At 42.5% G+C, this 20,886-nt stretch overlaps 1 protein-coding gene across 2 annotated transcripts; it reads left to right on the forward strand.

Moving 5' to 3' along the window:
* Positions 1 to 13,516: 13,516 nt before the first annotated feature.
* On the forward strand, positions 13,517 to 20,583 carry pofut3 (protein O-fucosyltransferase 3). 2 transcript variants are annotated; one of them, XR_013796174.1, is made up of 5 exons: positions 13,539 to 13,771; positions 14,254 to 14,464; positions 17,600 to 18,435; positions 19,581 to 20,273; positions 20,353 to 20,583. XR_013796174.1 is itself a non-coding variant. In XM_079600066.1 (4 exons), the coding sequence occupies exons 1-4, from the start codon at positions 13,691 to 13,693 to the stop codon at positions 19,809 to 19,811; spliced, it is 1,359 nt and encodes a 452-aa protein (XP_079456192.1). In that variant the 5' UTR covers positions 13,517 to 13,690; the 3' UTR covers positions 19,812 to 20,583. The 2 variants fall into 2 exon arrangements, 1 of the variants encoding a protein (XP_079456192.1); XM_079600066.1 differs by having other exon boundaries at positions 13,517 to 13,771; positions 19,581 to 20,583.
* The last annotated feature ends 303 nt before the right edge of the window (positions 20,584 to 20,886 follow it).

The following is a 20,886-nucleotide window of genomic DNA, read 5'->3' on the forward strand; positions in this document are numbered from 1 at the left end:
ATGTATCTTAATGCCTTACTTTAAAAAATGAGGGAAACTCCAACCTTTAAGGTCTCCAATTTTCTTTGTGAATGAACAATGTATCGTAAATAAATAAATGTTCTTCATTAAATACAGGGTGTGTAAGTCAGGACACCCCTATGTTACATTCATAACATACAAACTTGAGTTTGTCTGTGGTTTGCTATTGGTGGATCTGGTGTGAGTGACAGGTCATTGCCCCGCCCTTGTCATCAGAGAAAAGAAGAGATGAGCCGCAAGAGGGAGGAGAAGTTATTCTTATTACCAGAACATCAATTTTTTTTAAAAAGTGTTATAAATCATTTATAATAAACACTGCAATAATCTGAATTGTCAAGTTTTGTTGACTAATTGTCATTCATGATATTCTTGTCTTCTAAGTGGACATTTCTCTGACATGCAAGGTCTGAGGTGAAATTAATAGTTTTTTTTTTCTTCAAAATAATATATATATATATTTGTTAAAGTAATATTAACATGACCGTAATTTGAACATAGCCTTGGAGAAAAACAAAGTTCTATTAAGTTTATTTTAATAAGGTTTATGAGGAGCGTGATCAGCCAATCAGCTCAAGAGAAGCCTATACATCGCCGTCTCTCACCTCTGCTCCTCGACAGTTTTCCGGCATTTGGTCCCGCTCATCATGTCCCAGATTGAGGTCTTCATCTCCACTGCAATCCACCGGCTTAAAGAGCGAGTCTCCTCCGCCTGACACTAACCCTGCCAGCAGCCGTATCACCCTGGAGCCCAAGACCGGTGTCCCACTGAAGCTGAGCAGGGCTGAGCTGGTCAGTGTCTGGATGGGAGACTCCTGCTGGTAGAGGTGTTAGTGTGGCCAGCAGGGGGCGCTCACCCTGTGGTCTGTGCGGTCCTAACGCCCCAGTGTAGTGACGGGGACACTATACTGTCAAAGAGCGCCGTCCTTCGGATGAGACTTCAAAGCGAGGTCCTGACTCTCTGTGGTCATTAAAAATCCCAGGATGTCCTTCGGAAAGGAGTAGGGGTGTAACCCTTGTGTGTGTGTGTGTGTGTGTGTGTGTGTGTGTGTGTGTGTGTGTGTGTGTGTGTGTGTTTGTGTGTGTAACCCCAGTGTCCTGGCCACATGTGCCCCTTGGCCTCTGTCCATCACGGCCTCCTCATCATCCCCATACACTAATTGGCTTCATCACGGTCTCCTCTCCACCAGTAAGCTGGTGTGTGGTGGCCGTTCTGGCGCAAAATGGCTGCCGTTGCCTCATCAGGTGGAGCTGCACACCTGTAAAGTGCTTTGAGTACCCAGAGAAGCGCTGTATAAATGTGACGCATTATTATTATTATTATTATCGAGCCCCTATCGTCATCACGAGGCTGCCAGCCTACCCGAACCCTAAGACCCCCCGCCGGTGAGACATCCGCCATCTTCCTCCATGTCGTCTTCTACTCCGCCACATCCCTGCCCTAGAGAAATGGACAGTTACAGCACTCAGACAAGCTCTGATCAGTCCAGACATCCCATTCTCATGCACAATACAGTATTGCTTCTCTGCGGTGTGTTAACCCTTCTCCCACAGCCATCAGATCTGCCAGTGCAGTGAGTCTGGTTCGTCGGGCCCGGAGCTCGTGTTCTGGGGCAACGGGGGACTTCCTCCAGGGGCGAATTCATCCCAGCCCTGATACCTCCTTATTCAGAGCTCATCTTTCCGAAAATCACCCGCTACACTTCTTGACGTCTCCCTCAATCCATCCTACAAGCCGTCTCTCCGAGAGCCCTCCAAACCTTCGACAGCGTGGAAGAGCTTCAGGTAATTACCTCATCTACAACCTGTCGTTTCCAGATTCCCCCTTCTAATAGTTGATTTATTATCTGAATAAGAGTAGCCTAGGCTACTCGGTCAATACTCAACGCAATGCTCATCTTAGCTTTCACCTCCAAAATTTGCCAACACCTCCAGTTTCAACCCAAAGGTCAATCCTACAATTTCAGATTTGCTGGTATTATACGATGAAACCATTTCCTTTTTCCAAGCCAAAAAAAGGTCATTTTGTTAACATCTGTAAACTCCCGAACCCCATTGAACCGTAATATTCGCTCTTATCCATGATTAAATTGCGCTCGGATACGACACCAGCTTTGGAGTGAGCAGCGGGTGACACCACATCGACAGCTGGGATTGGGAAACACTTTGTAACTAGCCATATATATCTCTGCGGCACCTTCACATCCACTGGAAGTGCGTGTAGTGGAGCCTGACTGCTTCTAATGAGGCGGATTACACAACACAGGCTGGACACTCATGAGGAAAAGGGAAAGATTTTCAGGAAAATAGGAAATTAATTTGCCTGGCCATGTGGCAAATTGCCTGGCCATTCTGGGAAAGCAAGCGCAGATCAAACTGCAGCACATCCTCTATACGTTTATTTAGATTTTCGAGTTTTCTAGAAAAACAGTTTAAGCTGGCTTGAGAAAGCCTGACCAGAAAGTTTGACGTTTTTAATTATACCGGCCATTACATATTTAAAACAGTAATATCCTATACTAAACCAATCTTGACAAACTATTATCATTTGAAAGCTTACAATCTCTAGTTTTCATTTTTGGTGACTGATTTTTAAAATACATTACAGAGGAGCCGTAATTTATTAATTTGCAACAAGAATATGTTCATACTCCTAAGGTGTTCAGACCTTTATTTTGAAATAGTGATGAACATGAAAAATCATGAAAGAATGGTAGAAACCTCAGTTTGTTTTCATGCCAAGAGTTCAAAAGATAGCATCCGTTCAATTCTTTTAGAAAAAAAGGTCTGAAAATGTTTTAAATATAAAGAAAACAACAATAGATTCAGCATTAGTGATGTGGCGGCGAGCTATAATGCACACACGTGATCTTCTGTGTTTCTTAGAGGTTTAATTCATTTCTAAATCTGCCAAACTTCCAACACTACTTCTGAATAGGATGTCCACTTCATAAATTGTATGAAAATTGTAAAAATAATGCTTCAGACTCAAACCACATATGGAGATGGAGGCGCCCTTATATGGGCAGTGATGTCCACTAGTGGAGAAGTGTGGTACTGCGCCCAAACTAAATCTCACTGAACGCTCATTTCAAGAAATATCAACCTAACATTTGAAACACAACTTGTTCAGATTTATGGCTTTGATTTTTTTGCAGTTTTAGAGTCCACCAGGTTTTGAAAATATATATTTTATATAAAATATGAATAATTAAATTTTTTACATTTTAAATTTTCATAAACTCAAACTTCTATAACTTATTTTCTGTTTAACTTTCTTAATTTATTTCACTTCTACAAAAATCTGCCAAATGTCTTCTTTAAAACAAGACCAATCTTACATCTATACTTACATCTATATAGCATTCTTGAATTACAACCATTTAAGTTCGGAATGTGCATTTTCATGTCTATAAAAAAGGGTGGTGTCTTCATGTCTACTTTAAAGGGTTAAAGTAGTTTTATAATTGAAGAGAAGGGAATTGAGGAATTAAGGAAATGGAAAGAAAAATGTCTGGATGTGCCGAGTGTCTGGTAGTTATAAATTGGGTCCCCCCGGAAATCATGTCTCCTTAAGAACCCCAAGCGATCCCATTGGTCCAAATGGCTTTTAATAGGTCCTCTCTTTAGTGCCTGATTACAATTCCTCTCTTCCTCGCATCTCCGCTCTTCTTCATCCCAAAGGTGTTCGGTCGGGTGGAGGTCAGGCCAGTTCCTCCACACCAGACTCGCTCATCCGTGTCTTTCTGGACCTGCTTTGTGCACTGGTCATGCTGGGACATCCCCAAACTCTTCCCACAGAGAGAATAGAGAGATGGCTCTGAGAAAAATAACCAGAGATATGCGTAGCAGTCACATAAACAGAGTTATTCATAGTAATTATTGACCATGAGGAGTAATAAAGTCATGTCACTTTAATACACAGTTTCAGCTTTACAGAAACTCATGTTGTGTTTATTAAACCGTAATGCCATCGAGGTGATTTAAACAATCCAGCAGTTTAGACTAGAGTTGCTATATAATATCACTTTATGGGAGAGCATGTGGATAAAACTTTATATATATTTATAGTAGCTGCAAGTTGGAGTTATTAATTGATATGGAGGATTTTAAAACCTGATTTTGTTCAGTTTATAAGAATTTAGTGTGTTTGTATCACTGTTAGTTAAACGAGGCATATTTACAATGACACGGTTTGAGATGTTGGTTGTCCATAAGCAGATTAGCTGATAAGTTCATTGAAAGTCGTGCCTACACACTTACACACTAGTATATAATACAAAATATCTTCAGCTGGATTGATGTTCTTTTTATTTATTTGCATTTGTGTGACCAATTTACATCAAACTCTCCTTTTAACATCACCCTCTTTTCACATATTCAACATTTCATGTTTATAAAAGTAAAATATGAATGATCTTAAATGTTGTAAGACTTTTGTCATGTAGCTTGTAGTACAGCTGTTCAGTTCAGGTTTAGTTCAGCTAGTCCATTTCTCTATGGTAGCTTTCCCAGCTCATGGACTGGGAAGAGGTGGAGTGGGTAGAAGAGAGGGAATAGGAGGATGAAGAAGAGAGAGGGAATAGGAGGAGGAGGAGAAAGATATGGGAGAAAATCGAGGATGAGCAAGTGGAAGATCATTGGTCTGACAAACTCAGTTCACACAGAACGCCTTTCCCATTCCCTGCACTGCTCTCCCAGTGTTTCCAGTTGATGAAAACGAGTGAGTGAGTTCAGATACTGCTGCTTCTGGATAGTTTGTGCTGGTTAATAATCATATAAAGCGTAGCAAACTGGCAGCTCCAGTATATGAAAAGATTCATCTTGAACTCTGTCATGGAAACTAGCATCAAAGTCATTTCACTCGGCGGCCATCTTTGAAACGCCTCATCTCCTATCTCTTTGAACGGGGGAAACATCAAATTGTCCGAAACTGTTCGCCAAGCATACAATTAAATTACATTTTTGACATCACCAATGAAATCTGACAACAACTGTCTGATAAATGTTGTTTCTAAACGCTCAAATCATGACAAAATAACATTTTTAAGGCTGGATCAAGCTCATGCGCAGTGGAAGCGTGTCTGACTGTTTCTATGGCAACCAGAGCTTCTAACAACAGCTTTAGTGACACGATGACTTTACCAGTCAGCAATTGGCTCTTGTTTAGAAGGCGGGACTTATTCCGCCATATTGAGCGTTGCACTTTTCCCCACTCAAACAATACGAGTGACGCGTCTTGTGTTATTCTACAGTTTTGCTAGCATGTATAAACCGCAATTAAACAATTAAAGAGCCGTTTACACAGAATGTCTTTCCCCATTCCACTGCGCTACTCCTCCATCGTTTTTCAAAGTAAATACGCCCTAGACGGACATCTTTATTCCAGACCGCTCACCTGTGTCTCATGTTTAACAGCAACAGTGTGTTCGGTGTGAACCGGCCCTCGCTCTCAGGAACGTGCTTGCAGTATTTGCAACCCAGTATGTTTGGTTAACATTAAACACCCAGAGGAGATGAACACCAGGTAGAGGAGGAGAAGAACTGCAACTAAAGACAGGAATCTCATCCTCTCGGCAGTAAACGGCTCTCGTGTGACAGGATCCTCGTTGAATCAAGAGATGGAAATGATTGAAAGCTGTCGTGTTGTCTGTGCCGTCCCCTGGTGCGGTCAGAAGAGCGTCTCCCGGCCTTTACTGGGAGAGAGAGAGAGAGAGAGAGTTTGATGAAAGTGCTGATTGGAAACCGTTGCTTGGAGACCGATGTCTGAGATGCTCTTGAGGTGATGGAGGAGTAATGGACAGCGAGGACGTGTGTGTGGGTTTGCTTCTCCACACTCGAGCGCTCTGACACTTACGGACCGGTCACTGAGAGTCTGTGGTGTTATTTACCTCAGTAAAGAGCGATTAAAGGCTTTCCGACCTCGGGACGCTGTGTTTCAGGGTCGGGATCGCACGAATGAAATCAAACTTACACAAAATATCTCTCAAAGTGAATCTTGAGTATGTGTAATGCTTTATATCACACACACTCAGGAAGAAAGGCACAAAAGCTGTCTCTGGGACGGTATGCTTTGAACGGATGCTTTTGTGCCTGTTTTTCTGAGTTAGGATTGTGTATTTGCTGTAGGATTGAAGATATCTGCAAAGCGCTATATAAATAAATGTGATTTAATTGTAATTAATGCAAAACGGGCCAATATTATAACCCGACACTCTTATGTTCTACTGATGTTAGAAACTCTCCGGCAGATTTAATGTGTGATTAATGCGTGTCAATAGCAGACACATGATCAGAGTCAAGCTGGTCTTCGTGCGAGTGCCATTGTGCTTCTCATAATTGGACTCTTATGTCTTTCTTCAGTGTATAAATCTGTGGCCACCTACACATGTTGCCACTAGCAACCACAGCCACAACATGCGTTTGCTCCAGTTATAATTATCAGCTCTAAACTTTCCAGAGAATAACATTTTACTCTCTTTCTGCTGCGGTTTCTCAGATAACTCTCACTTCTCTTCCCGATCACACTGAACGTGTGTTTTCAGACTGTATGATCCTCTGAGACCGTTGTTAATATGATATACACACATAAGAGTGTTGCTAACATGAGATTTGTGCTTATTTATACACACCACCGTTCAGATGTTTGGAGTCTGTATCAGTTTTAATGTTTTTTGAAAGAACCACCAATGCTGCATTTATTTATCAAGACATAAATAAATAAATAAATTTGGACCAATTATTTATCAAAACTTCCACTCTACTTCTGCTCGTCTTCCGCTATTCTTCCGTTCTTCTTCCGTTCTTCTCTACTTCTGCTCTTCTTCCATTCTTCTTCCGCTTTTGAACCCGCTCTTCTTCTGCTCGTCTTCTGCTCGTCTTCCACTCTACTTCCGTTCTTCTTCCGCTTTTCTTCCGCTCTTCTTCCGCTCGTCTTCTGCTCTTCTTCCGCTCTTCTCCCGCTCTTCAACACGCTCGTCTTCCACTCTACTTCCGTTCTTCTTCCGTTCTTCTTCCGCTTTTCTTCCGCTCTTCTTCTGCTCTTCTTCCGCTCTTCTTCTGCTCTTCTTCCGCTCTTCTTCTGCTCTTCTTCCGTTCTTCTTCTGCTCTTCTTCCGCTCTTCTTCCGTTCTTCTTCCGTTCTTCTTCCGCTCTACTTCTGTTCTTCTTCCGCTCGTCTTCTGCTCGTCTTCCGCTCTTCTTCCGCTCTTCTTCTGTTCTTCTTCCGCTCTACTTCCGTTCTTCTTCCACTCTACTTCCGCTCTTCAACCCGCTCGTCTTCTGCTCGTCTTCCGCTCTTCTTCCGCTCTTCAACCAGCTCTTCTTCTGCTCTACTTCCGCTCTTCAACCCGCTCGTCTTCTGCTCGTCTTCCGCTCTTCTTCCGCTCTTCAACCAGCTCTTCTTCTGCTCTACTTCCGTTCTTCTTCCGCTCTTCAACCCGCTCTTCTTCTGCTCTACTTCCGTTCTTCTTCCGCTCTTCAACCCGTTCTTCTTCCGCTCTTCAACCCGTTCTTCTTCCGCTCTTCAACCCGTTCTTCTTCTGCTCTACTTCCGCTCTTCAACCCGTTCTTCTTCCGTTCTTCTTCTGCTCTACTTCCGCTCTTCAACCCGTTCTTCTTCCGTTCTTCTTCCGCTCTTCAACCCGTTCTTCTTCCGCTCTTCTTCCGCTCTTCAACCCGTTCTTCTTCTGCTCTACTTCCGCTCTTCAACCCGTTCTTCTTCCGTTCTTCTTCTGCTCTACTTCCGCTCTTCAACCCGTTCTTCTTCCGTTCTTCTTCCGCTCTTCAACCCGTTCTTCTTCCGCTCTTCTTCCGTTCTTCAACCCGTTCTTCTTCCGCTCTTCAACCCGCTCTTCTTCCGCTCTTCTTCCGTTCTTCAACCCGTTCTTCTTCCGCTCTTCAACCCGCTCTTCTTCCGCTCTACTTCCACTCTTCAACCCGTTCTTCTTCCGCTCTCCAACCCGTTCTTCTTCTGCTTTACTTCCGCTCTTCAACCCGTTCTTCTTCCGCTCTCCAACCCGTTCTTCTTCTGCTTTACTTCCTCTCTTCAACCCGTTCTTCTTCCGCTCTTCTTCCGCTCTTCAACCCGTTCTTCTTCCGCTCTTCAACCCGTTCTTCTTCCGCTCTTCTTCCGCTCTTCAACCCGTTCTTCTTCCGCTCTACTTCCGCTCTCCAACCCGTTCTTCTTCTGCTTTACTTCCGCTCTTCAACCCGCTCTACTTCTGCTCTACTTCCGCTCTTCAACCCGTTCTTCTTCCGCTCTTCTTCCGCTCTTCAACCCGCTCTTCTTCCGCTCTACTTCCGCTCTCCAACCCGTTCTTCTTCTGCTTTACTTCCGCTCTTCAACCCGCTCTACTTCTGCTCTACTTCCGCTCTTCAACCCGCTCTTCTTCCGCTCTTCAACCCGCTCTTCTTCCGCTCTACTTCCGCTCTTCAACCCGTTCTTCTTCCGCTCTACTTCCGCTCTTCAACCCGTTCTTCTTCCGCTCTTCAACCCGCTCTACTTCCGCTCTTCAACCCGTTCTTCTTCCGCTCTTCAACCCGTTCTTCTTCCGCTCTTCTTCCGCTCTTCAACCCGTTCTTCTTCCGCTCTTCAACCCGTTCTTCTTCCGCTCTTCAACCCGTTCTTCTTCCGCTCTACAACCCGTTCTTCTTCTGCTCTACTTCCGCTCTTCAACCCGCTCTTCTTCCGCTCTTCAACCCGTTCTTCTTCCGCTCTTCAACCCGTTCTTCTTCTGCTCTACTTCCGCTCTTCAACCCGTTCTTCTTCCGCTCTTCAACCCGTTCTTCTTCCGCTCTTCAACCCGCTCTTCTTCTGCTCTCCAACCCGTTCTTCTTCTGCTCTACTTCCGCTCTCCAACCCGTTCTTCTTCCGCTCTCCAACCCGTTCTTCTTCCGCTCTACTTCCGTTCTTCTTCTGCTCTACTTGCGCTCTCCAACCCGTTCTTCTTCCGCTCTACTTCCGTTCTTCTTCTGCTCTACTTCCGCTCTCCAACCCGTTCTTCTTCCGCTCTCCAACCCGTTCTTCTTCCGCTCTCCAACCCGTTCTTCTTCCGCTCTTCAACCCGTTCTTCTTCCGCTCTACTTCCGTTCTTCTTCTGCTCTACTTCCGCTCTCCAACCCGTTCTTCTTCCGCTCTCCAACCCGTTCTTCTTCCGCTCTCCAACCCGTTCTTCTTCCGCTCTTCAACCCGTTCTTCTTCCGCTCTTCTTCCGCTCTTCAACCCGTTCTTCTTCCGCTCTACTTCCGCTCTTCTTCCGTTCTTCTTCCGCTCTTCAACCCGTTCTTCTTCCGCTCTCCAACCCGTTCTCAACCCGTTCTTCTTCCACTCTTCAACCCGTTCTTCTTCCGTTCTACTTCCGCTCTTCAACCCGTTCTTCTTCCGCTCTTCAACCCGTTCTACTTCCGCTCTTCAACCCGCTCTCAACCCGTTCTTCTTCCACTCTTCAACCCGTTCTTCTTCCGTTCTACTTCCGCTCTTCAACCCGTTCTTCTTCCGCTCTTCAACCCGTTCTACTTCCGCTCTTCAACCCGTTCTTCTTCCGCTCTCCAACCCGTTCTTCTTCTGCTCTACTTCCGCTCTCCAACCCGTTCTTCTTCCGCTCTCCAACCCGTTCTTCTTCCGCTCTCCAACCCGTTCTTCTTCCGCTCTTCAACCCGTTCTTCTTCCGCTCTCCAACCCGTTCTTCTTCCGCTCTCCAACCCGTTCTTCTTCCGCTCTTCAACCCGTTCTTCTTCCGCTCTTCAACCCGTTCTTCTTCCGCTCTACTTCCGCTCTTCTTCCGTTCTTCTTCCGCTCTTCAACCCGTTCTTCTTCTGCTCTCCAACCCGTTCTTCTTCTGCTCTACTTCCGCTCTCCAACCCGTTCTTCTTCCGCTCTCCAACCCGTTCTTCTTCCGCTCTCCAACCCGTTCTTCTTCCGCTCTTCAACCCGTTCTTCTTCCGCTCTTCTTCCGCTCTTCAACCCGTTCTTCTTCCGCTCTACTTCCGCTCTTCTTCCGTTCTTCTTCCGCTCTTCAACCCGTTCTTCTTCCGCTCTTCAACCCGCTCTCAACCCGTTCTTCTTCCACTCTTCAACCCGTTCTTCTTCCGCTCTACTTCCGCTCTTCAACCCGTTCTTCTTCCGCTCTACTTCCGCTCTTCAACCCGTTCTTCTTCTGCTCTTCAACCCGTTCTTCTTCCGCTCTTCAACCCGTTCTTCTTCCGCTCTTCAACCCGCTCTCAACCCGTTCTTCTTCCACTCTTCAACCCGTTCTTCTTCCACTCTTCAACCCGTTCTTCTTCCGCTCTACTTCCGCTCTTCAACCCGTTCTTCTTCTGCTCTTCAACCCGTTCTTCTTCCGCTCTTCAACCCGTTCTTCTTCCGCTCTTCTTCCGCTCTTCGAACCCGTTCTTCTTCCGCTCTACTTCCGCTCTTCTTCCGTTCTTCTTCCGCTCTTCAACCCGTTCTTCTTCCGCTCTTCAACCCGCTCTCAACCCGTTCTTCTTCCACTCTTCAACCCGTTCTTCTTCCGTTCTTCTTCCGCTCTTCAACCCGTTCTTCTTCCGCTCTTCAACCCGCTCTCAACCCGTTCTTCTTCCACTCTTCAACCCGTTCTTCTTCCGCTCTACTTCCGCTCTTCAACCCGTTCTTCTTCCGCTCTCCAACCCGTTCTTCTTCCGCTCTACTTCCGTTCTTCTTCCACTCTTCAACCCGTTCTTCTTCCGTTCTACTTCCGTTCTTCTTCCGCTCTTCAACCCGTTCTTCTTCCGCTCTACTTCCGCTCTTCTTCCGTTCTTCTTCCGCTCTTCAACCCGTTCTTCTTCCACTCTCCAACCCGTTCTTCTTCCGCTCTACTTCCGCTCTTCTTCCGTTCTTCTTCCGCTCTTCAACCCGTTCTTCTTCCGCTCTACTTCCGCTCTCCAACCCGTTCTTCTTCCGCTCTACTTCCGCTCTTCTTCCGTTCTTCTTCCGCTCTACAACCCGTTCTTCTTCCGCTCTACTTCCGCTCTCCAACCCGTTCTTCTTCCACTCTTCAACCCGTTCTTCTTCCGTTCTACTTCCGCTCTTCAACCCGTTCTTCTTCCGCTCTACTTCCGCTCTCCAACCCGTTCTTCTTCCGCTCTTCTTCCGTTCTACTTCCGCTCTTCAACCCGCTCTCCAACCCGTTCTTCTTCCGTTCTACTTCCGCTCTTCAACCCGTTCTTCTTCCGTTCTACTTCCGCTCTTCAACCCGTTCTTCTTCCGCTCTCCAACCCGTTCTTCTTCCGCTCTTCAACCCGTTCTTCTTCCGCTCTCCAACCCGTTCTTCTTCCGCTCTTCAACCCGTTCTTCTTCCGTTCTACTTCCGTTCTTCTTCCGCTCTTCAACCCGTTCTTCTTCCGCTCTACTTCCGCTCTTCTTCCGTTCTTCTTCCGCTCTCCAACCCGTTCTTCTTCCGCTCTTCTTCCGTTCTTCTTCCGCTCTTCAACCCGCTCTCCAACCCGCTCTCCAACCCGTTCTTCTTCCGCTCTTCAACCCGTTCTTCTTCCGCTCTTCTTCTTTTACTGATGGACTGGACAAAAACGACACATTTATGAATTAAAGACACAATAATATCAAATAAGAGCCAGTCGTAATATAAAAAAAACCCTCAAAAGTATTTATTTTTTGTAAAGTCTTTACGAAACTTAATGTGCGCTTGATTTGTGTTTGAGTGTGAAGTAGTGTGTTTGTCGTTCGCAGGAAGAGAAGGATTTCTCCTCTCACACATGAAGGAGAACAAACACTCAAAGTATTTGTGTTGTTGCCATGGCAGCAAACAGGTATGACTCACTGTTGCCCCGGTGAACTTCATCTATTAATGCAGATGTGTGTGTGTGTGTGTGTGTGTGTGTATATGCACCCCCCCCCCTCCTCCCTCAATAATTCCATGAATTAGATGATATTTTAAACAAAGTAGATGTTCTTCTAACATATTTTCAATTAAAATATGGGCTATTAAACATGTATTCCTGTGCCTGTCATAGAGTAAATGTATCGCTTTCAGTCAAATCCTGTTCTGGGATTCTGTTTCTTAATTATTCAACTAAATTGTAAAAACATAGAATAGTTGATTTATTGTAGGCTACATTACATTTTTTTGTAATGTAATTGCTTATACACAATTTCTCAACCTATAGCTCCTTTTCTTTAAACTCCACACAAAACACACACACACACACACACACATGCAAAACTTCCTTCATCTCTTGCAAAAGCAAACACTTCGTTCAAAACTATATTCACTCTTCTAAAAATGGTGTTTTGCGCAGTAACTCTACACACAAACATCAAATGATCAGCCACATACACTCACCAAACTACACACAGATGTGAAACATGTAAAACACTCTCGTGTCTTTAGCTTGTTCAGTGTGCAGAGTTACAGGAGTTATCACACACATACACAAACACACTGTGTATCACGACTCATAAATTGAACTGAATCAACACTGACTTGAGCTGGATAATGACTAAATAAAATAATCTGTATTGTATAAATCGCTACAGAAATGAAGATAACCACTTATGGCTATACATGTACAAAATAAACAGGTGTATATTCTTTCTTTCTCAAACATTGGGTCTCATTCACTAATAATTGCGTATGTGTACACATAGCAGGATTCACAAACACATAAATGTGTTAGTGCATGGGCGAGCGCGTGCACGAGGCTAGTCATCTCCTTATAAGGGCTTTCCGCACGACCTTTCCTTAGCCAGATCCTCGAGCAATGCCAGATCCATTCTCAAACCCAGTTAATAACCACACAATATCTCCTTTATACAGACGTCATTCTCAAACCCAGTTAATAATAACCTCCACAATAAACTCTTTATACAGACCTCACCTCTCATCTGCGTTATGGCAGCTTTCCTTACTCTTTCACTGTATATGATCAAATAGCCTATATAGCCTATAGATTACGTTATATTGTATTATTTATTAATTGTATAATTTATAATATAATATAATATAGATTAATATAATTATATAATTATTAAGAAAGTTATTTTTGTACGTGTGGTTTCAGTTGTTCCTTAATTTTTTTCGTAAATCTAGAATCAATTTTAGCACGAAAGGTTTTGTTGAATCGCGATCTGCTTGTTTCGCAGATTTGGTCTGAAGAATAGTTAGGATATATGAGTGAATGTAGATAAAAGAAGAGCACGTGGTCAAATGCACAGTGATGGAGCTTCATATTTAGCGTGCTGTGTGTTTTATGTCCATGATTATGTCAAACCAATACTTCTGTACACACTGTTAGTGTATCTTCAGGAGGACATCTGCAGCTTCCATGAGTAAATAGTTATTTTTTTTGGTAAATATTTATATCAGGCTAATAATAGTTGTGCGCAATATTTTTCTATAGACACTAATGTCCCACACAGCAAATAGCAAAACCAAGGACGAAACAAAACCTGAAACTTTCTGAAACATCACTCGTCTCGAAGCATGTGTTTCTATGGCAACTTCCTCTCTGTAGTTTAAAGGGGCGCATACCGGAAGTGACGATGCAGTTATACGGAAAGACGCTACAGGATCAATATATTTACAGGAATAAAAACATGCAGAAAGGCCTATTTGAAAAAACAAACAAACATAAAATTCAAAGAAATTAGCTGGAAGTATTACCTTTTTAATGTTACGCTCACGGACAGCGTATTTAACATGTGGCGAATCTCTGTTAAAAAACTTTGTGCTTTTTGTCTCTGCGCGTGTGCGTTTGTGTTTTTAATCATGACTTTTCAGGTAAACTGTTAACTTTATATTTTATCTGAAGCTTCAAATAGTCGGCAAACCTAACCATCAAATGTTGTTTTATGGCGAGAGCCTGTGTCTCTAAACTTAGTAAGCGTCTAACCCAGTCCGTGCACGCGCTCGATTCCGTGGTGTGAACGCGCCTTTTGAGACAAGTGTGCTCGCTTTAAAGTGTCTCTTGTTCACAGGTGGCTCTCGGGATCTGCTCAAGTCTCTCACTAACATCTGGATAAATCTCTGTCCTTTTCCTCATCCCTGGTATTTCCTTTGACTAAAATCTCCCCTTTTCCATCCTTGCAACCTGACTGACATATTAAAATAAATACCAGCTGATTATTGGTTGATATTTTCACTATTAGATGCATTGAGTTTTCTCCACTTCTCTAACAAATAAAACAGCTTGCAGAAGTAGTGTGTGTCTGCAGACAGTGTGAGATGTGCTGTAGTCTCAGCTGTACCGTGTGTCTCTGCAGGTTGTTGAGGAGCTGGGCCGGTTCGAGCAGGCACACAGCAGACGGCGGGCCCCGGGACCGGCGCCCGAGGGCCCGTACCCTGTGGTCGTGTGGTGGTCTCCTCTGACGGGAGAGCTGGGACGCCTCGGACACTGCGGCCGCAACACATGCTTCTTCACTGTCAACAGGTCCTATCATTCACATCCACAGACAAAAGCTTTTCTTTTCTATGGTGAGTTGTGGTGTAAACATTCTATATTACATTCTATATTATAATAAACAAAATTATAAACGCAACACTTGTTTTTGCCCCCATTTTTCATGAGCTGGACTCAAGACTTTTTCTATGTACACAAAAGGCTGATTCCTCTCAAATATTGTTCACATATTGTTCTGTGTTAGTGAGCACTTCTCCTTTGCCGAGATGATCCGTCCCCCTCACAGGTGTGCATATCGAGATGCTGATTACACAGCAGGATTATTGCACAGGTGTGCCTTATGCTGGCCACAATAAAAGGCCGCTCTAAAATGTGCAGTTTTACTGGTAAAATGTACATGATTTAATGATAATAATCCTGCTGTGTAATCAGCATCTTGATATGCACACCTGTGAGGGGGACGGATCATCTCGGCAAAGGAGAAGTGCTCACTAACACAGATCTGTGAACAATATTTGAGAGAAATCGGCATTTTGTGTACATGGAACAAGTCTTTGAGTCCAGCTCATGAAAAATGGAGGCAAAGACAAAAGACAACAAGACGATATTAAAATTGTCTAAATAAAATGCTATAAACTAGTATCAATAAAATGCTACAAATAAATTTAGCCATCACAACATTATGATGTACAGTATGAAAATGGAAATTTATTTGGAGATTTGCTAAAGATTACATTGAACAGTGTAATTAAATTATTAGTGATTAACTTTTAGATGATTGTTAGATGACATCAAAGGTTATCTACATGTAAACATTTAAATATCTATTATCAGCTGATATTGGTACAATTAAGAATCTGTAATATTGGGAATATAGTATCAATATATCATGTATTCTTAATATATACCACATTGTATATGCTTTTTATTGAATGGACAGACATCTCTGGGTCATATGGGGGTAGTTTCCAAACATAAACACAACTTAAACTTAGTTTACTAACTTAGTAAACTTATATTATACTGGTGCATTGTATTTTTTTTAACTTTTTTATATATTCTTTTAGTAGAACACATGCAAAAAAAAAAAAACAGGCCACTAGGGGTATCATACAGTTATGTTGTTCATATACAGTTCACTTCACATTAGAGAGAGAGAGAGAGAGAGAGAGAGAGAGAGAGAGAGAGAGAGATTTGGTAATGGTCCTTTCAAGTCCATAAAAGGTTCAAGGTCCCCTCATAAAACATTCAAATCCAGAATATTTTCATTAGACAAATATTTCACATACCCAAAAATAGGAAGAGATTATCACTCCACTAATAATGATAAAACACACATTTACAACATCTCCCGATGTTCAGTCTCCTATACATTACCCATTTTAACCAGTACTTGTACAATGTATCAATGTTTAATCTTAGCGAGAGGGTCAGTTATTTTATATCATCATTCATCATTGCTTTTTTTTACTAGCAACCAATAATACTTTAGGTATAGGTACTGTAGTTGTCTTGAGTATTAAGATCAGTTGGCATGTTTCCGAAATATATAGTACCGAAGCTGTACTGCATCTCGAATCCCAATATCAATTTTATGTCAGTTTAGTTAGTCACAGTGCTTGATTCTGATTGGTCAATTTAGAATTTTTCGTATTGGATGAGATTGTAGGGTATAGGGCTAGGGTCCATTGTTTAACCCTTGAATCCAACTGTGCAGGTTTAACATGTTTGTCATAGGCAACTGGGCAACTTTGTTTCTCGAACATTTTTACATTCCTTGAACCAAATATTGAGATGAACCATCGTCCAATGGCTCAATTAATTAGAGTGCTTAATCTTAGTGGCTTTATCCCCTAATCCGGCTAATTCTTTCCATCTCGCTTCATACTCATCATTACTCCATCAAACTGTATATTTGAGCTGTGCTGCGGTGTAATAATCCTCCACTCAGGGAAGACACAGGCCTCCTCTCTCCTTTGAGGACTGTGGTGTTTTAAGTCTGACCCTAGGCTTCTGGTTTTGCCATGTGAATCTGGAGATCGTGCTGCAGTTCCAGGCATTACACTGTTTTTGGGAATCTCTACAGGCAATGATTGGAATAGAAAATGTAATTATGATAAAACTTTTATTCTTATCATTTCAATTGGATTATACAGCTGATTAAGTGCAGCCATCCATCTGTGCAAATCTACGTTTAGTTCTTTTGTTATGGATATGGATAGAATATTCTAAATATTTAATATTATTTGTTTTGTTTTTATGTTCTCTTATTAAAAGAGAGGGTTTGAGTGTTGTCTAAATGTAATCTGTATCCTGAGTACCAACCCAACTGTTCAAGGCAGGACATCAGTTAGGTAAACTGGAGTCTGAGTCGGAGATTGTCATAAGAATATCGTCCGCATATAGGCATATTTTGTGTTTATTTCCTTTAAATTGGAATTCTGGTTTTTCTACATCTTTCCTAATTGATTGAGCAAGCATAATAAATCTCATAACCTTGTAACCTAAATAATAACCTAAATTGTAATGTAGAAACATGCATTTTCTGTAAAGCTGAATTCACTATGTATTGTGAAAGCGCTTTACAAATAAATGTGAATTAAATTAAATTCATACTACACAGAGCAAACTTTTTTAATGCTAGCAGAGGTCTAAAGGTCTTCAGGATCATCAGGTGTGTGTGTGTGTGTGTGTGTGTGTGTGTGTGTGTGTGTGTGTGTGTGTACCCCTGTTTAGTTCAGTCCCTTGTTGGTTCTTGTTTGTATAGTTGCGTCTCGTTGCGACGGAAGTGAATCAATCAAAACTAACTTTAGCTGGAAAATAACATTATTCAAGAACCGCTATAAAGACAAAACAATCTGTTAGCTTAAATTATACGTTTATCTCTGTAAAGCAGCTTTGAGACAATCTACAGTGTTAAAAGCGCTATATAAATGAAGATGACTTGACTTGACTTGACTATAGTGGTTTGCTTTATTTATGTTTTTTATATACTTTTGGACCTTCTTCATCATGAATGTTGTGGTTTGCTTTTGGTGGATCTCATGTGAGATCACATAACTAAAAGCTAATCCACCTAGAACAGCAAACCCATGTTTATTTATTAAATCATAATATTATTTTCAGTTTTTACAATAAACCAAAGGACCAATAGCATTCAACATAATTGCGAAATGAACCCATTTCCTTCTCCTTGTTTTGTTCATCAGGGACCGACTTCAGCGTTGACAGTCTCCCTCTTCCGAGACACGAGCAGCACCAGTGGGCGCTGTTTCACGAGGAGTCTCCCAAGAACAACTACAAGCTTTTCCACGAGCCGCTCATTACCCTGTTCAACCACACGGCGAGCTTCAGCCGGCACGCTCACCTGCCCCTCACCACACAGCACCTGGAGGGCATCCGCGCGCTCACCGCACACACACACCTGCTCCCTCTGGCCTACAAAAACCACCTGAGGAAAACCCTGGCGCCCGTGGTGTACGTCCAGTCTGACTGCCACCCGCCGTCCGACAGAGATGTCTACGTTCAGGAGCTGATGCAGCACATTCAAGTGGACTCGTACGGGCAGTGTCTTCATAATAAAGACCTGCCGCCCCATCTGAGAGACTCCACTGCGATGGACGATCAGGATTTCTACCAGATCCTCGCCCAGTACAAGTTCGTCCTGGCCTTTGAGAACGCCATCTGTGAGGACTATATCACTGAGAAACTGTGGAGGCCGCTCAAGCTAGGTGTTGTGCCAGTGTATTACGGAGCACCCAACGTACACATGTGGCTGCCGGACAACAGGAGCGCGGTCGTGGTCCATCCCGACGAGCCGCCGGAGAAGCTCGCTCAGTATTTAAAGAGGCTGGACAAGAACGACTGGGAATATCTGAAGTTCCTGGAGTGGAAGCACAAGCGTGACATCTCGAATGTGAATCTGGTGAGAGAACTGAAGGAGCGTCCGTGGGGTGTTCAGGATATCGGTCAGGATAACTTCATCGACGTCTTTGAGTGCATGGTGTGCAACAGGGTCTGGGAGAATATCCACAGGCAGAAGAAGGTAATGACTGGACGTTTCTGACAGGATCTGTACAGTTGCAATGTCCGGGTCACTCACCGATGCTTTTCGCTCAACATTTACTTGTTTTGAGTTAAGACAAATTGTTGAGTTGATTTAAAATTGAGTTGAGTTGACGTGAGTTGAGTTAAATTAAGATAAATTGTTGAGTTGAGTTAAAGGGGTGGTTGAATATGATTTCACTTTTCTAACTTTAGTTAGTGTGTAATGTTGCTGTTTGATCATAAACAACATCCGCAAAGTTACAACACTCAAAAGTTCAAAGCAAAGGGAGATATTTGCTTTTAAATAAATTGCTTTTTAAGGACTACAACAAACGGCTGGTAGGAACTACACGACATTCCTCCCGGGTTAGTGACATCACCAACCCTAGAATTTACATAAACCCCGCCCCCTGAACACGATTTATAGATTATCATGACAGAATATGCTAATCAATGACTAGAAGATAACTACACATAATCTACATAAATTCATCAACTAACCATTCAGAAATGTCCTGTTCTTCTACATGTTGTCACTTCTTCTTGAGTCTCTCCATCATTGTCTTACTCCGGTTTGAACATAAAATGCTAAAAGTTTTTGAAATGTTCAGTGTGTGTGCGTGTGTATGTGTGTGAGGTAAAAGGACACTTGAAGCTCCGCCCCCTGTGCCGGGAGCAGCAGCTCATTTGCATTTAAAGGGACAGACACAAAAACGGTGTGTTTTTGCTCACCCTCAAAAAGTGACAATTTGAACATGCTATATACAAATATCTGTGGGGTATTTTGAGCTAAAACTTCACACACACACTCTGGAGACATCAGAGACTTATTTTACATCTTGTGAAAGGGCATTATTCCACCCCTTTAAGATAAATTGGTGATTTGAGTTAAGTTGACTTGAGTTAAGTTGATTTGAGTTAAGTTGATTTGAGTTAAGTTGACTTGAGTTAAGTTGATTTGAGTTAAGTTGACTTGAGTTAAGTTGATTTGAGTTGATTTAAGTTGAGTTGATTTGAGTTTTGTTGAGTTGATTTGAGTTTTGTTGAGTTTAGTTTAGTTGAGGTTAGTTGTTGAGTTGATTTAACTTAAGTCAAAACGTTTTGCTATTGTTAACTGGTTCTCTTTTATTCGGCCGATGACAGAAGCTGCCGTCTAAAGTCTGGCGGGCTGAAGAGAGCCACCTCAAGTGCCCATCTCCAAAACTGTTTGACTTTGGCGAGAGCTCAAGCTGGCCTCTTCGGCAGATGTGGAGATCCAGTTATGAGCAGTCCAAGAGGGAAGCCAGAGCGCTCGGACTGATGCTGCGCAGGAACAGAAACTTCACCGTCACACAGTTCTGGAGAGAAGTCTTCACCGACCCGGAGGAAACCTGAACTCCAGTCATCGTGTTCATGGTGATGGTAAACCTGTGGGCTGCATTTCAGGACGAGAAAGGACTTCAAGGTAATGTGTAATCTATAGGGCTATTTTCATGTGGAAAGTTATGTCATTCATAACATTATCACACATAATCTTTATGTGGACATGACATTTTGTCTCCAACATGCTCAGGATATGCACTAACCATGTATTACTTACTCATTTACAGTAACACTTTACAATAACGTCCTATTAATTATTGTTAATGCATTAACTTACAATGATCAATACATTTGTTACAGTATTTATTCATCTTTGTTAATGTTACAGTTTATTTGCCTTTTTTAATGTTAGTTAAAAAAACTGTTCATTCAACAAATGATTAAATAATATTGACAGATGCACACGTGTAAAGGTCTTCAGGATCATTGTGTGTGTGTGTGTGTGTGTGTGTGTGTGTGTGTGTGTGTGTGTGTGTGTGTGTGTGTGTGTGAGTGTGTGTGTGTGTGTGTGTGTGTGTGTGTGTGTGTGTGTGTGTGTGTGTGTGTGTGTGAGTGTGTGTGTGTGTGTGAGTGTGTGTGAGTGTAGGACGTGGTAGCATTGGACACCCCTACTATACAACAATAGTAAAACAGGTCAATAAAAAACCTTAATTAAAACAAACTAACATAACATATGGTTATGATTTATGCCATATATTTTCAGTCATTTCTGATTATTAAATAAAGAAAAAGGATTTTTTTTTGTTACCAGTTCATGAAGTACAATCATTTCACACTGGGACATAAAAGAATAAAACATAAAAGATGTGTGTCATTGTGTTTTTTGTTCATGGACTGTAACATTGATAGTTTTATTCATAGATTCTCGTTGAAGATCTGCAACCAATCAGAAAATCAGAGAGAAGCAAACTTTTTAAATATTTACAGCACTGTTTCCTGAGCATCTCCGTGAGTTACAATGAGATGAGAAGGTGGAACAGGTTTTGTGTGTTATTCATCCGCATGTAGTCAACATTAGTACTACAGCAGACGGTGCCTTAAATTCTTTATACAAATGACAACTTCACAAATTCTAGTATAGATATGA

This window comes from Phoxinus phoxinus, assembly GCF_949152265.1.
Source record: "Phoxinus phoxinus genome assembly, chromosome: 23".
In the NCBI taxonomy this organism is placed as follows: domain Eukaryota; kingdom Metazoa; phylum Chordata; class Actinopteri; order Cypriniformes; family Leuciscidae; genus Phoxinus; species Phoxinus phoxinus.